Source organism: Globicephala melas, chromosome 7, assembly GCF_963455315.2.
Source record: "Globicephala melas chromosome 7, mGloMel1.2, whole genome shotgun sequence".
Taxonomy (NCBI): domain Eukaryota; kingdom Metazoa; phylum Chordata; class Mammalia; order Artiodactyla; family Delphinidae; genus Globicephala; species Globicephala melas.
The window spans coordinates 11,267,776-11,284,125 of NC_083320.1; the positions used below are offsets into that span (position 1 = coordinate 11,267,776).

The 16,350-nt window shown below is 40.8% G+C and overlaps 1 protein-coding gene across 1 annotated transcript; it reads left to right on the plus strand.

The window, feature by feature from the left end:
* Window positions 1-1,876: 1,876 nt before the first annotated feature.
* On the plus strand, window positions 1,877-11,571 carry TM4SF20 (transmembrane 4 L six family member 20). The gene is made up of 4 exons (XM_030830827.2): window positions 1,877-2,059; window positions 7,707-7,772; window positions 9,179-9,330; window positions 11,280-11,571. The coding sequence occupies exons 1-4, from the start codon at window positions 1,877-1,879 to the stop codon at window positions 11,569-11,571; spliced, it is 693 nt and encodes a 230-aa protein (XP_030686687.1).
* The last annotated feature ends 4,779 nt before the right edge of the window (window positions 11,572-16,350 follow it).

Genomic DNA, 16,350 nt, shown 5'->3' on the forward strand with positions numbered 1-16,350 from the left:
CAAAGGAAAAGAGTCAAAGGAGACCAAATAATAATAGTTTGGTCATTAAGCAAAGTCAAGGACGTTTAGTTCCTCCTCAGGGGCTATAGATAATATTCTGAGCCGTATCCTGTGAGCTGTGTTATAGATACTGAAAGCCCCATCAGGTGGAAGAAGTTAACTACGTGATGACCAGACTGTAGCCACGACATAAGCTGCCACAATTCCGAGAACAGGTCTCAAGGCAATGGGAACAAACCGACCCTGGAACTGAAGATTAACTGTACTTAAAACAATCAAGATGACCCTGGTCAGACCACTGAATGACCAATTTCAAGATGACTCTCAGAGCTGACTGTGCTTTTTCTGCATGTAGCCCCCAGCCTCCGTCTATAAAAGCTCTTGCCCACTGATTGTCAGTGGGGTGGGGAGTCGGCCTTTGGACAGGAGTCCGCCCTCCCCTCGGCAAATTTTCCTTTCCACCAACATGCCTCTTTATTGGCTTCTGAGTGGCGAGCAGCCAGACCCCACTTTCAGTAACAATATGGAAGACAGCAAGGAGGTAGAGGCCCTCTTTCTGCTGCTTCTGTCTGTGGCTGTGAAGGAAGATGGGGGGCAGGGGTTTTGAGTTTTCTGCACAGCCGCAATGTTCCTGGGTCCAGATACTACTTTCACGGAAGCTAAGAAGAAGTTGCAGTGGCAGGAGAAGTCAAATTCAGCGTTCCAGGGTCCTGTCTACCCTTGAGGTTGTGGAGGGGCAGTGGCAGCAGCAGTGGCGGTGGGTTCCTGGACTGCGGCTGCCGTGGTGTATGCATCCCAGAGGTGGCTTCTTGATTTCCCTGCCTTTGTGAGGACTGCAGAGGCAGAAGTTCCCCTGGGGCCATTCAGCAGTCATGTCCTGGAAGGCATTCCTGGAGACTGCCCCTCCAGCCCTCCCAACAGTTTTGTACTCGATTCCCCAATTATCCTTCTTCCAGCTTAGCACAGCTAGAAGAGTTTGGGTTTTCTGCAACTGGCAGTGGTACATGAAATACCTTTCTGACCATCTTTTTGTGTCAAATTCTAGCCATCTTCCAAAGCCGAGAGGAATCCTGCTTCTTTGCCCATCTTGATAGAATCCTTCCGTTTTCTTGACTCCTTTTGCTATTTTAGTATGGCAAGTTATTTGTATACTTTTCTATCCTTGGTTTTAGTAACTTTGGCTTTGTTTTCAAAAAAAAAAGAAGCCCACTTAAAGTACTAATAGGGGGATAATTTATTATGAGAATATAGAGGCATCTCACAGTAAACAGACACAGGACCAGCAGTCAGTCTTCATAGGGTAGAGACCAAGAAGTAGAAAGCCTGTTTTGTGTGTGTGAGCATACAGCCTGAAACTGAACCCTAACATTTTGACTAATCAAGAACATTGGCAGTAGAGAAAATGTTTTCTCCCAATCTCATATATATTCATTTTCTTGTTGAACCATTTCAAAATAAGGATCTTCCATAGCTGGTAATAATATCAATACAACAAGAAAAATAGGTTATATTAACTGGATATTCTTGTTTTTACTTTTTATATGGCATACTGGTATAATGTAAAATATGTTAGAAGGGTGTATTTTAAACCCATTTTTCTTATCTGCTGATTTTCATGTATAAATTTACCTAGTAGCAACCACAGATTTTTTTCCCACCTACCTTCCCCACCCCATGGTAACGTAAAATCGTCCTTACTTCCTGCAATACTCCTCATAATAATGTCCTGCCCTACTGGACTCTGAACTCATTTCTGTAATTTTTTTTTTTTTTTTGTAAGTGCTGAGCTTTAACTAGAAAGCTCAGGATAAAAGGCGAGACAGTGCCACAAAAACAGCCACCCTGACAGGGTTTCTCCTCGAACCAGGGGGTGACCATGACCTGCTGTGAAGGATGGACAGCCTGCAATGGATTCAGCCTGCTGGTTCTACTTCTGTTTGGAATAACTCTCAATGCAATACCTCTAATTGTCAACTTAGTGGAGGAAGACCAAACTTTTAAAAACCCCATCTCTTGCTTTGAATGGTTGTTCCCTGGGATTATTGGAGCAGGTCTGATGGTGAGTGAAATTTATTTGACTTGATTTGGAGCTATTTTACTGAACACGGTCTAAAGACCATCTTGCAGCCTTGCCGTGAGCTATGTCTTGGCTTAGGATATAGTGAGGATCAGTGAGTACGGTATTAATTTATATTGGCATCAGTGAAGAACAACAATTTAAATGAACTGTGGTACAGGCTAGGGAGCTTGGGCAAAAAATAAGATATTGATAAAAATTGGGCTTCCCTGGTAGCGCAGTGGTTGAGAGTCCGCCTGCCGATGCAGGGGACATGGGTTCGTGCCCCGGTCCAGGAAGATCCCACATGCCGCGGAGCGGCTGGGCCCGTGAGCCATAGCTGCTGAGCTTGCGCGTCCGGAGTCTGTGCTCCACAACGGGAGATGCCACAGCAGTGAGAGGCCTGCGTACCGCAAAAAAAAAAAAAAAAAAAAAAAATTGGTTGGGTAATTACGTATCATACTTCTTCGCATATAAGGCTGCTCTTCCAAGCTTCATAGTTAGTGTTCGGGACTTTTTGAATTTATTCCCTCAGCTTTCCTTTGCCAAAACCAGCTCTGAGTATTCACAGGGAATACGGCAAAAGCGAGAAGTGCTCAATAGGAAGGGCAAGAACATTCCATGCCCGATGAGTCTCCTGGATGATGATTGTGAGGCACGAACATGGCATTGCCTGCACCGAGGGGAGTTGGCCCAAGAGGCTGGGGACTTGAAACCCTGGCTTTCTGACCTCAGGGATGTTTTGATTCAGATCTTTTACAACCCGTACATCATGGTGCTTGTTTAATGTTCGATCATTTTTAATAGGGCTATCTTTGTTGAAGTCCGTAGCAGAGCAGTGTAAGATAGAACTCCCCAAGGTACCTGGTCATAAGTCACCCGAGGCACTTGTAATACGTGCAGATTCACAGACCTTCTGGGAACTCTGATTCAGCAGGCCTGGGTGGTACCCATGGTGTAGAGCAATAAATCCTGTTTTCAGACATGACAGGATATTGAGATATTCTGGTTGTATATTCTCCAATATACTACTGTTAGCAAATCATTTATCCTGTGATTTTGTTTCCGTATCAGTCAAATGGGGATGTAATTGAAGTTTGAAAATTCAGCATTCAAGAGCCTTGTTTTTGTGATACCACTTGGGTGCTATAACACCCACTTGTGGTCTCGTTAATGCCAGAGAAATGCGCCTTTGCTTGGATGTATGTGTGTGTGTGTATGTGTGTTACAATGATGATCAGTTATTGCTTCTAGTCTTATTCTAGTCTTATCTCCAGACTTAACATGAAAACACTTGTAGGTCATTATATATGAAAGAGAGACCACTGTTAAGTGCTAACCACTGGGTTCATACATTACACTATCTTATTTAAATGCTATAATAACTTGGCTGAGTAGTTATTAACATTTGTATTTTAACAGACCAGCAAACAGAAGGTTAAGAATGTTAACAAGGTCACATAGTAGGTGTGAAACCCAATTCCAGATTTATCTGACTCCAAAGCTCTGTTTTCCACCAGTATTAGCAACATAATCCTCATCACCTGTCTCAGGCTGACAAAGGGGAAAGACAAGATCTATAACTTAACCCATAAACTTAAGTGACCAGGAAACTGAAGCATAGAAAAATTATATAAATATGAAATCGTTTCAGAGAATCTGGACTTTTTTTTTTTTTTTTTTTTTTTTTGCGGTATGTGGGCCTCTCACCGTTGCGGCCCCTCCCGCCGCGGAGCACAGGCTCCGGACGCACAGGCTCAGCGGCCATGGCTCACGGGCCCGGCCGCTCCGCGGCATGTGGGATCCTCCCGGACCGGGGCACGAACCCGTGTCCCCTGCATCGGCAGGCGGACTCCCAACCACTGCGCCACCAGGGAAGCCCTGGACTTTTTTTTTGCAGTACGCAGGCCTCTCACTGTTGTGGTCTCTCCTGTTGCGGAGCACAGGCTCCGGCCCGGGGCATGAACCCGTGTCCCCTGCATCAGCAGGCGGACTCTCAACCACTGCGCCACCAGGGAAGCCCTGGACTTTTCTTGTTCCAGGATTAAGTTTGCTTTATCACCTCAATAAATATTAACAATGTGCTGGTATCACGCCAGGCTCTTACTATTACTCGGTATTGTGGAATATCTTCAAAGTATCACACAACCCTTTGAAAAGTTCAATAGACATTTTATAGCTAGAGCCTCAAACTCTAGACTAGGCTCACAAGCAAATAAGTGGGTGATAGAAAGGTTATTTTCTTGATCCTTGGCTATATATAGAATGTGGAAGAATATCTTTTTTCAAAGGGAATTGTGTCCTTTACATCTATCAAAATACTGACTCAGTTCAAAACATTGAACTCTCAATATACTTGTAAATACACAGAAAAGTTAATGAAGAAATCACTGTTGTGATAAGCACTTTTGTCATAGTTCTTGAAATCTTTCTAATCTGTAGCATTTTAAATTAGTATTGTTTCAAAAACAGGGAATTTTGCAGGAAGTAGTCAATAATAAAAACTATGGAATTCATTATCAATTACTCCATAAAATACAGTCATTTTATGGTTTTATGATTTACCCAAAACAGAGGTGAACCTTGTCATCTTTGAAACCATAACTAAGAGTAAAAATGTTACGTAATTACCTTCACCTATTATCTGCTAAATGGAAAAATCCATACACATTCTTTTTCCAAGTCCTGAAAAAACGACTTGAAACGTTTCCTTGAAATGTTTCCTCTAAAAAATAAAGACCATTTTATTTTATAGATTAATTGTAAGCCTAATCTTAATCATGCCTATTTACTGAGTTCACTTATTGTGTAATAATTCACCAATTATTAAAATCTTAACAGAGAAGAAATTGTTGAACGTTACATTAGAAAATATTATGTCTAACAAAAATTTTCAAAATAGATTTTATATAATGAGCCACTGTTTTGTTACTTTCATGTTCAAGTACTTAGAGGAACCCTGAAAGTTTGAATTCTATTAGAGTTGTAATGGTCTAAAGCTCTTCTGTACTTCACTGATGAAATCATATGCCTTATTTCTAAAACTGGATGAAAATATGGATTTCTGTAAGGAAAAATAAACAGTGCTACTTCTTTATAAAAACAAACGACTATCAAGAAAGTTTCACAAAAACTCATGCATTCAAATGTGCTTAGGAATTGAAGAGAAAGATTATTCTCAAGATTACTTACTTGTGCAGGAGATTATCTGGAAGACTTATAATTCAGTCACATACACACACACACTTTCACATTTTAATGTTCATCCTATAAAGAGCCCCTCTAATTTCCAAAGCTCTGAATAAGCAAAATGGTTGAAATACAGAGTTATCAAGTTACCCATAATGATGTAACAAAGATGTGTCAACATGCCATAAAGTCAACCAGGTGAGGATTCATACATGAAAAGCTATTATTACTTTATAAAATTCCTTTGCAAGAGAAGCGAACTATGAAAGTATCTCTCAGCATCTCTGAAATAAATTAACCTTCAAGAAAGTTAGCAGAGTTTAATTTACATCAATAAGGAAAATGGAATGATTTATCCATTTTAATTATAATTTAATGTTGCTCTTTCTTTTAACAGATTAATTTTCTAAATCAGGGGTTAACACGTTTTTTTCTGCGAAAAGCCAGGTAGTGAATATTTTAGCCTCTGTGAGCCAGTCTCTCTCACAATAATTCAACTCTACTGCTGGTGCGCCAAAGCAGCATGGATAATAAGTAAGCGAATGGGCATGTCTGTTTTCATAAAAGTTTATAAAAAAGAGGCAGTGGGCCAGTTTGCCAGTTCCTGTTCTAAATGATTTGTTCCTTAAGCTCAGAAGGCAGTATCACTTCTAAGTACAACAAAAGAAATTTAGCCCATGAACACTGACACCTATTTGGGTACATACATTTATTTTCCCTTTTCTTCTGGGCTCTCAGCTATGCCTTGAATGGCTAGGCTGCCATACATACACGTGCCCTTTGAATTATAAGAGTGTTGGTGGTCAAGGCAGTATGCAAGCAAAGCTTGATAACAATACAGTGTTTTCCATACGTGACACGGAGTCAGCACATGGTCAGAGTGGGGTGAAGTCTGTCAGGAAAGCTGCCTTGTAAGGCTGTTCAATCCGAGACCTGCTCTGAAAGGACAAAGGTGGACATGGTCTTGGAAAAATGGATTGGGGAAGGAGCAATTAGGAGGAGGACAATGAGATGAGTGAGGGGGTGATGGTGGTGGGGAAGATGAGAAGGTGCAAGCTCTAAGGAGGAACAGAGAATTGCTAGAATCGGCCAGTGTGACTGGAATAGTGGTTGAGTCTGGGCTCTGGAACCCTAATGCGCAACTGTGACTCCCAACTCTTCCACTTTCCTAGGCAAGTTACTCAAGCTTCCTGTGCCTCAGTTTTCCGACCCAGTAAAATGGGGATAATTGGCACCTACCTCATAGGATTTTTTTTTGTGGTACGCGGGCCTCTCACTGCTGGGGCCCCTCCCGTTGCGGAGCACAGGCTCCGGACGCTCAGGCTCAGCGGCCATGGCTCACGGGCCCAGCTGCTAGGCGGCACGTGGGATCTTCCCAGATCGGGGCACGAACCCGTGTCCCCTGCATTGGCAGGCAGACTCTCAACCACTGCGCCACCAGGGAAGCCCTACCTCATAGGATTTTTACGAGGCTGTGAATGAACTAAAACACGTATAGCACCTATAACAGTGCCTGGTATGTTGTTAGAACTCAGTAAAATGTTAGAAAACAAGAGTGGAAGGAGAGAGAGAGAACTACTCAAGGGCAGCTGTGCTGAGACGGCAAAAAACTTATGGCTAAAATATCTTAAGTGTAAGGAAGTAATCGACATTCAACCCTTCAATGATACAAAACTTCTTTCATGAAGAATTTCTAGTTATAGCTGCTGACTAGTTATTAGTAGAAATTTTAACCTAAGGCCTGTGAACATGGCATCATTTCTTACAGCTTTCCCCAGCAATGTGTGTTCCCTTGACACAGAATGTAATACAAGATTTCTAAACATCAGTGTGAAGTGAGATCATTCCATACCATGGATACAGGAGTAGAAAGGAGAATGTAGAACTAAAAGTAATTCTCAAATCATAAGTTTGGGGAACTACTGAGCTGGTGGTGACCCTGGGAGTGAGAGGAAAGTTAGGGAAGTGGGAGAAGGGTAGTGACAGAATTCTTAGCTCCCAACTACCAGGCAGACAAAACCATCGAGTTCCTTTCTGAATCCTTGCCAGATTAATTCACACTATTTTGGGGAAATTGGGTAAGTGGTTGCAGATTATAGTAAAAAAAAAAAAAAAAGTGAATTTTGGATGATGCAGCCATTCCTTCAGAAACATTCCTCCAAAATAATGAATAAATAACTTTATTTAAAATCCAAGTCTCTCTAATGACTCAAAGTAAAAATGTAGATGGAAGTTTTAAATTGCTATACTGAAATCCCCCATCCTTTCCCCCTTTTTAATCTTTATGGTCCAAATGGGGATCGTTAAGGGTCACAAGATCAAGGATATTGTCACATCTCCTTTTTATTCTCTTAAGCCTCTTGGCTTCCCACAACTGCTGGCAAGTAGAAAGTGAAGATTATTGCTTTATCAACTGATGAGAAGTAATAATATTCTTTGTTCCTGTTGATGTAATTTCCAGGTCATTCCAGCAACAACGATGTCCTTAGCAGCGAGGAAAAGAGCATGCTGCAATAACAAAACCGGGGTGAGCACAGCACAGCTGGTCTGGTGCATAAGCAGTTACCGGCATCTCAGCAAAGCCGCCGAGGCGTCAGCATCTCCTGAATCACCGTGTGGCTCCAGTGGCAGGGCTGGTCCTAGAAACACGTTATTTAGAATAATTTATATGATAATGCTGAAAGTGTGAAGTTTGTCTTTTTGTTTTCCCATAAAAATTTGGTTTTGGAGCGAGCTTTCAGACCTCTCCTCAATCTTCGGTTTCAGTCTAAAAGTTTTCAAAGAAAGGAGATTTATGTCTGCACTCAGGGCTGTAATCAATTTCATAATACTCAAATACTTGTTACTTTTGTGGTGTGTATAAAATACTTAGGGAAAAAGTATCCTCAGTTCTCTTATGCATGTGAAAGACTGGTTTACTAGGAGCAGAATGTTAATTGTCCTTATCCAGTTAAGTTAAAGGAGACAACACTTATTTTTTCAAACATTTGGCATGTATAAAATTGTAACTATGTTAAAAGTAAAGGAAATTAATATTTATTAACCTTCTCTCACTATACTCAGAACATTTTCAAATACGCTATCTTATTTTTCTGAAAACCCATACGTTTTATGATCTGTTTTACTGAGAAATTGATCCTCAGAGAAAGCATATAACCTGCCAGTGTAGCACAGTTATTAGGTAGGTTTGTATCCAAATCCATCAGACTCCAAAATTCCCAGTCATCACACTTTTTATGCCATGAACATTGTTACGAAGTAACACTGAGGGCTCTCATAATTCTTTAAGGAAGCAGGTAGATCAATAAATAAGAAATCACAGTAAATATTCCTGACTGAGCTTGAGGTTTTAAAGCAATGGTTCTCAGCCTGATGGGAACATTAGAATCACCTGCGGAAAATCTTAAAAATACCAATGCCTGGTGGTCCCCCTGAGATTCTGCATTAGTATCTTTCAAAAGCACCTTGTGTGATTCTCATGTGCTCCCAGGGGTGAGAGCCACTGTTTAAAAGGGTACATATTTATAGCCATGAGTTTGGTTTATTTATTTTTTAAATTACCTTTTCCTGACATTTGGTATTCATATAGGATTATAGTTACTTTGCTAGTTATTTACAGTCTATCTTTGTTCCTGACACACTGTAGTGGTCCGTTGAAATGGACAAGGTTCACGTAGAGCATAAGAGTTCAGGTTTTTCAGAAACAGTGGCAAGACCAATGATCTTTTAGCAAGTCTAATGAAATGGCAGGCACTCTGCCCTCTGCCTTCTTGTGTAAGTCACACCTAATCAAACTGTGATCTTAAGATCTAGGACTGTAAGGTGTCAGCAGAATGGCAGCAGCTGATGATAAAGCCTGCATGTGCTGCTGAAACTAGAAACAGACAGGCAACATGTAACAACATGTGCAAACGTGCCTACTTTATTTTTCAGATGTTTCTTTCATCACTTCTGAACGTGATCACAGTCACTGGAGCTGCATACTGCCTGACGGTGTCCATCCAGGCTCTCGCGGAGGGCCCTCTCATTTGTAACTCTCAAGGCAACAGAACTTCCAGTTGTGAATTGTCATTTGAAAACTTAACGTGAGTAACCGTTTGCCGTCTTACACAGCTGCAGCTAGTTAGGTTAGGATAGTGTGGTGCTGACCCAGTGCCATGTTATCTGGCGTGGGACAGATTCTTAGGTATTTAGCACATTAATCCCAATTGGCCCAATCGCAGAGAAATGGAGGAATCACTGCATTCAGAGTGCTTTGGGTATGGTCTCGTCTAAAAGGAGTAGTTGACTTAGATGGATTATCCTTGTCCTTTAAAAATCTACAGCTGCATATGTGCATGTATATTAAAAAGTTCTGGAAATATACACCAAAAACTTAACTTTCATCTTTGGAGAATGGTAATGGAGGATGCCCTGGGGGAAGGAAGGGAGCACTGACTTTCTCCACTTCTGATCTAATTTAATCTGTAGACCCTGGGACTTCCCTGGTGGTCCAGTGGGTAAGATTCTGTGCTCCCAAGGCTGGGGGCCCGGGTTTGATCCCTGGTCGGGGAACTAGATCCCTCATGCATGTCCCAACTAAGAAGTCTGCATGCCGCAACTAAAGATCCCGCGTGCCACAAGGAAGATCCTGTGCACTGCAGCTAAGACCTGGCGCAGCCAAAATAAATAAATAAATATTTAAAAAAATTGTAAGCCCTAAGCATATATTACCTTTATAATTTGATAAACTGAATAAAAACACAATAAGTAAAAAAAAAATCTAGAGGCTTACCTATAAGCCTTAAGAAAGAAACAAAGCAGCAGCCAATGGAATCATGCAAACATAATAGAAACACAGTCAGCATGACAATGAATCAAAAGTTTAACTCACAGAGTAACAAATAATGCTGAAGAGTTACATGGAAATGGCTCATTTCAGTCTTGTAAGATGGTTCTGGGCCTGAATCTAGGCACAATTTGTAAAACTGGAAGAAAAGAACAACCTAATTCATTCGTTACCTATATATTGTTCAGTATGGAAAATAACTAGAATTCACTTTTGTAGTTACATGAAAAATTTTTTTTCACTTTTTCCTTATCTCGCTGCATTAAAAAAGAAAAATCTCTCAAAATTTGCATACCACAGCTGTTGTGGATCAAAATCCAAAGAAACTCCCTTTACTAGTAGAGCTGGAGTAGAAAATTAGAGATTTCAACCACACATGCTATACACATTCAGTCCTCAGCGCATGGCTACTCACCATGTACCAGGGGCCAGGCCAAGCTGGAGGTCACAGCATCAAGGTATTCCCACTCTAGTTGGGGAGACAGACAGTTACGGAGAGTAAACAATTACAGAAGAGTGACCCTACGCTTGCTGCAAACTGCAATGAGCATACTCATATTCCACGTGCTGACATGCTGTTGTTCTTCCCAGGCTGCACATCAGTTGCTGGTATGCAGAAATGCAAACTCTCTAAGAACACTTAGTCCTACTGTAGAAAACCAAAGATAAATCATGTCAGGACAGATGTGTTAGGGCTAAAAGTTTCTCATTCTCCATACCTTGTTACAACAAGGTTTTAACCAGACATATTTGAAATGCCTTTTGTGAGTAAACATTGTACATCGGGTTTAAGAACAGACGCAACACACCAGTTTTGCACTAAGAACTGAGCTCCTTGAACGGGGGAGCTTGTTTTAGTTTCTTTAGCCAGTAGAAGAGTGCCTGCATGAATAGGTGCGACCACAGGAAACTTAATATTCAACCCTTTCTGACATAGAAAATTTCATACAGTTCAACCTAAGAGTAGATCCTCTGTAGATGCTTGTTGAGTGATGGGATATACGATGTCAACGTTTTACAACTGTTAAGAGTACAACGGCACATGCTCAGAAACCCTCATCTTAGCTATAGTTTCTGGGCACGATGTTTCAAAAGCACTTTCTGTTTTACCATACATGTCCTTTTCTAGGCACAATGCTGCATTCTTCAGACGGTCAGTGGTATTCCTGAATATCTTATCTTTATCATTTCTTTCATTTTGTCCAGTGCCATTCATCCAGAATCCTTCAATCTGCAGTGGTTCTTTGACGACTCTTGTGTTTCTCCTACGGATTTCAATAATCCCTCCAACAACAACACAACAGCCAGTAACTGGAGAACATACAGCTTACACTTCAATTCTATGGAAAACAAGCATAGGATTATCCATTTCTCAGTATTTTTAGGTCTACTGCTTGTGGGCATTCTTGAGACCCTGTTTGGGCTCAGTCAGATACTCATCGGCTTCCTTGGCTGTCTGTGTGGAGGAGTCTCTAAGCGAAGAAACCGAATTGTGTAGTTTAATAATAAAAAAATGGAAATACTAGTTTGAACCATTTTAGAATGACATTTAAAAGACATGCTTTTAGAAATTCAATAATGGAACATTATCTAGAAAGCTGTGGATGAGTCAGTTTAATCCAAAGGTTGTTTTTAAAGTCACCTTTGATGTACTTAAAAAACAAGTCAAGCTTCCACACTGAAGCATGTTGGTAAATGCACATTTTCATATGGAAAGAAAAATATCATCAGTGGTTGACTTTGGGGAAAAGTGGAGAGAAGCTTTCAATTTGTTTTGTGTCTTTCTGTACTATTCGGATTTTCTAACTATGTTCTCATATGTGGAGAAAGGAAGGGAGGGAAGGAGGAGGGTAAGCAGGAACAGAAGTTATACTGGAAGCCAAAGTATGGGACCTTTTTATTGCATTTCTTTATACTTCAAAAAGGTTAAATATATACAGTTGACCCTTGAACAACACAGGTTTGAACAGTGCAGGTCCACTTATAATGCAGATTTCTTCCAAGAGTAAATAAATACTAGAGTACTACACGATCTGCAGTTGGTTGAATCTGTGGGTGCAGAGTCCTGGATACAGAGAAACCCAGCATATGGAGGCCCAACCAAAAGTTACATGTGGATTTCTGACTGCGTGGAAAGCTGGCGCCCCTAACCCCTGAGTTATTCAAGTGTGAACAGTAATCTAAATACAATCAAGTTTTTAGACCTAATTCAGCTTACAGAAAATCCAGGGAAAGAGGACATTATTCAGACAAATTCAAAAGGTGGGAGAGTAAACAGTCAATGGTCCCCTGTTTTCAACAAGAAAATGTAGTATAAGAAAAATAAAAGGTTGGATGGGTGGAGGGAACTATTCTAGATTAAGAGAGCAAAGAGACAGACATGATTCAACCAAATAGATTACGTGAACCTCGTTGGGGATAACTGGGGGAACCTGCACAAGGACTGGTTTAGGTAATATTAAGGGCTTACTGTTAGTTTTTTTATGCCTGATGATGGTTTTATGGTTATGTAGGAAAATGTCCTTATTTTTCAGAAATGCATATTTATGTGTTTGGGGGAAAATGCCATGTTTTTAAGACATTTCAGTTAAAAAATGAAGCAACTGAAAAATGTTACGTTTAGGTGACAGGCATATGGCAATTCATTACACTCTTCAATTTTCCTATGTTCGCATTTTTCGCAATAATTAAAAAAACAATAAATATCTAGGGAAATAAAATCAGTCTTTCGAAATCTGGCTTATATATATGCCACACTTTAAGACAGGATAACGAAACAGCATATTTACCATATTAAAATGTTATAAAATAGACAAAACTCAAAATCTACAATTTTCTGAATATGATCATTCCTGCTTTTTTTTCAATTATTTATATTCACTGGGCTTAAGATTTTAGAAATAATTTACAATACATATATTATAGCTGTCCCCCTCCCCCCAATCAGTAACATCAAGAACTTATAGGCATTTTTTTCTGAACCCATTTACTGTATAAAGACCTTCTTCCTATACTCCTATAAATACCTATTTATCCTTAAGGTCTAGCTTAAAAATCTACTATTTGAAAAAGCCTTCCCAGAGTGCATGATTTCAACAAACTAAGTTAGCACTTACCCAAACCACGATTATCATACCTGTCACAATGTAACGTAAATATTTTTGTTTATAAATCCATCACTTTAACACAATTTAAGAGAACAGGGACCATGTCCTTCTCATCCATTTATTCATTAGCTCTTTCCTTCTTCAGGTCCTCAGCAAGGCCTCTTCTCTGCCCAGCTCCCACCTCTCACTCCCACCTGTCTAAGCTCTGGCTAAATCCTCTTCATCTTTCAGACTTCAGCACAAGTATCACTTTTTCTGAGGCTTTCCCTAACAGCCTAATGGAAGGCAGGCTTCCCTTTACTCTCCCCTTTAGCGTTCTTTCATTTACAGCAGGGGTCCCCAACCCCCGGGCTGTGGACCGGTAGCGGTCCACGGCCTGTTAGGACCTGGGCCGCACAGAAGGAGGGCAGTGGGTGCGCGAGCGGAGCTTCAGCATCCGCCGCTCCCCGTCGCTCTCATTTCCACCTGAACAATCCCCCACTACCCCGTGGAAAAAACATCTTCCACGAAACCGGTCCCTGGTGCCAAAAAGGTTGGGGACTGCTGACTTAACAGTACTGATCACAATGGCAACAGCATTTTAATGTGTACTTGTTCCTTAAATTTCACTCTCCCCCATAAGACCATAAGCTGCATGGGTACAGGGATATTTTTCTTTTATTCACTCCCGGGAGAGTCAGTACCAAGTACCGTGCCCGATACAAAGTAGGGCCACTACGAATATTTTGTTGAATGAATTAATCCTATCTTTAGTACTCAGCTTTTAGCCAAGACTCAACACTTACTAAATGAATGTCAAACTGCCAAGAGCCACAAAATTAAAACACAAGTAAAATAAACACGACAGCTCACTGTATTTGACTGAACAAGTCAATGACAGTGCATATAATCTTCATTAGCCTGGAAATGGGCGAGAGATGACCCCAGTTTGCTACAGGGTCATGAACAGAGGCGTGAGCCTCTCATTTCAGAGGGCACAAGAAAGGATGGTTGGCAGTAGCACAATCAGCTGAAATAGCTGGCAAGGTAGCTCTTTGCAATTTTGGTCTCGTGGAAACTGCAGCCTTGATTAAATGCCGAAAGCCGATGGGCCACTTGTGGTGAGGTGGCTTTTGGGGACATGCCATCTCCACCCCGGTACCTAAACTTACAAATGCACGTCTATACACCCACCCCCCCACACACATACAACATGCACCTAATCATCTACAAAGCTCATGGTTTTTTATTTCTCACTTCCATTCCCATGTTCAATCTCACTTTGGAATCTTTATACTTTTTTTACTGCATCCACCATCTGAAACACTCTCTCCCTGTTCTTGGGCATATATCTCAAATTCCTTCTCCTTCATAAAATTATTTTTATAATCCTCTACTTCTTTAATAAGCCTTATTTCCCTCCTCCTCCATTAATGTCAATTCCTTAAGAGCAGGGCTTGTGGTGCATCTGCTATAACCGCTTACTACTGAGGTCAGTGCTGTGCACACATGACTCTCTACTTACTGACAGGATAATACATTGTATGTAAAAGAACAAGTTACGGTAGTTACATTTTTCCAAACTTGAGGCCAGAAGAAGTTCAATTTCAGTGTCAAATATGATCAAGAAGCTGGATAACAGACATTCATGCAGGAAAAGAAGGAAAGCTCTCTTGCAAATATATTTTCATAAAATTATCCCTCAAAGTGTCAATAACCAGCAAATGCTTCAACAAGTATTCCTAGAAGTGAAAAACGCCCAACCTTTAAAGAGTTCCGAAAGTAGTGGCACAATGTACTTGCTACACTTGTACTTGCTACTTAGTTGTATGGCACTAGTGAGTATGGTAGGTTGATTACTGTTACTGGCCCTGACTGTATCCTTTTCTTCCACTGTTCCCTGCATCTGGAATCTTTTCTTCATTCTCTGCTTGTTGAAATCATATATTTATTTATTTCAAGGTTCAGCTCAAATATCTAAGAAGTATTTCTTGACCATCCTGACCAGGAGTGAATCTGTTCCTCTCAACTCCCAAACCACTTTCTTACAATGATGAAAAATGACTTCTAGGGAAGGGAGGCTGGCATAGCTGGACTTGGTTTTGGAGTTAGAGAGGCTCAAGCTCTTTTGTTTTTAGATCTGTGACAAGGTGAAGACATGTTTCTTTGTTGTCCCCTTTTGGTTGCTAAGTTGATTTCTCATTTACCCTTTCACTGAGGGTGTAGTTTTTTGGGGTTTGAGTTTCATGCAGGAGTCTCCTGTTATAGTTAATGCCTGCCTAAGAAGACATTTAATTATATCTCCTACCCCTGTATAGCCATTAAGAGAGAAAGTTCTAGGTCTCCAGTGTTTGGTAAAAGTCAATAGGGAGAAAAATAGCTTTTGTGCTTATCTCCTGGAATTCCTGCTCATGTTCATTTTTGACTTTTATGGAATCAATCCTTTTCATGTCTGCCCAACAAAAGAGGTGTTAACTTTATCCACTATTCTTTTTAATTTAATTTAATTTATTTATTTTTGGCTGCGTTGGGTCTTCGCTGCTGCGTGCAGGCTTTCTCTAGTTGCGGCGAGTGGGGCCCCTCCTCGTTGCGGTGTGCGGGCTTCTCATTGCGGTGGCTTCTCTTGTTGCAGAGCACGGGCTCTAGGCAGGCGGTTATCAGTAATTGTGGCTTGTGGGCTCAGTAGTTGTGGCTCGCGGGCTCTAGAGCGCAGGCTCAGTAGTGGTGGCACACGGGCTTAGTTACTCCACAGCATGTGGGATCTTCCCGGACCAGGTCTTGTACCCATGTCCCCTGCACTGGCAGGCGGATTCTCAACCACTGAGCCACCAGGGAAGCCCTTATCCATTGTTTTTTAAATCATTTTTGTAGTTTCAATTATTCACAGAAATTACCTTGAGATATACATATAAAGATAGAATATAATTAATGACATCATTAGGATATTATAAAAGTCAGAAGACTTTCATGGGTAAAAAAAATTGTCACCAAACTCAGGATAAACCCTAGGAATTTAAGAAAAGAATCCTTCCTCCAAGTATTTTTTTTTTTTGGAAGGACAGGAGAGAAGCAAGAATAGAACAGTTCAATATACCTACATCTAAGGAATTTCCCCTAATTGCCTTTCTCAAAACTCACTGCCTTGGTAGAAAGATACTGAAGATGTATGGAGAATACTGCACCTAAGTAAA

Coding starts and splice junctions, on each gene's coding strand:
- TM4SF20 (XM_030830827.2), top strand. CDS start 1,877: ATGACCTGCTGTGAAGGATGGACAGCCTGCAATGGATTCAGCCTGCTG. Junction 2,060..7,706: donor TTATTGGAGCAGGTCTGATG/GTGAGTGAAATT, acceptor TGTAATTTCCAG/GTCATTCCAGCAACAACGAT. Junction 9,331..11,279: donor TTGTCATTTGAAAACTTAAC/GTGAGTAACCGT, acceptor CATTTTGTCCAG/TGCCATTCATCCAGAATCCT.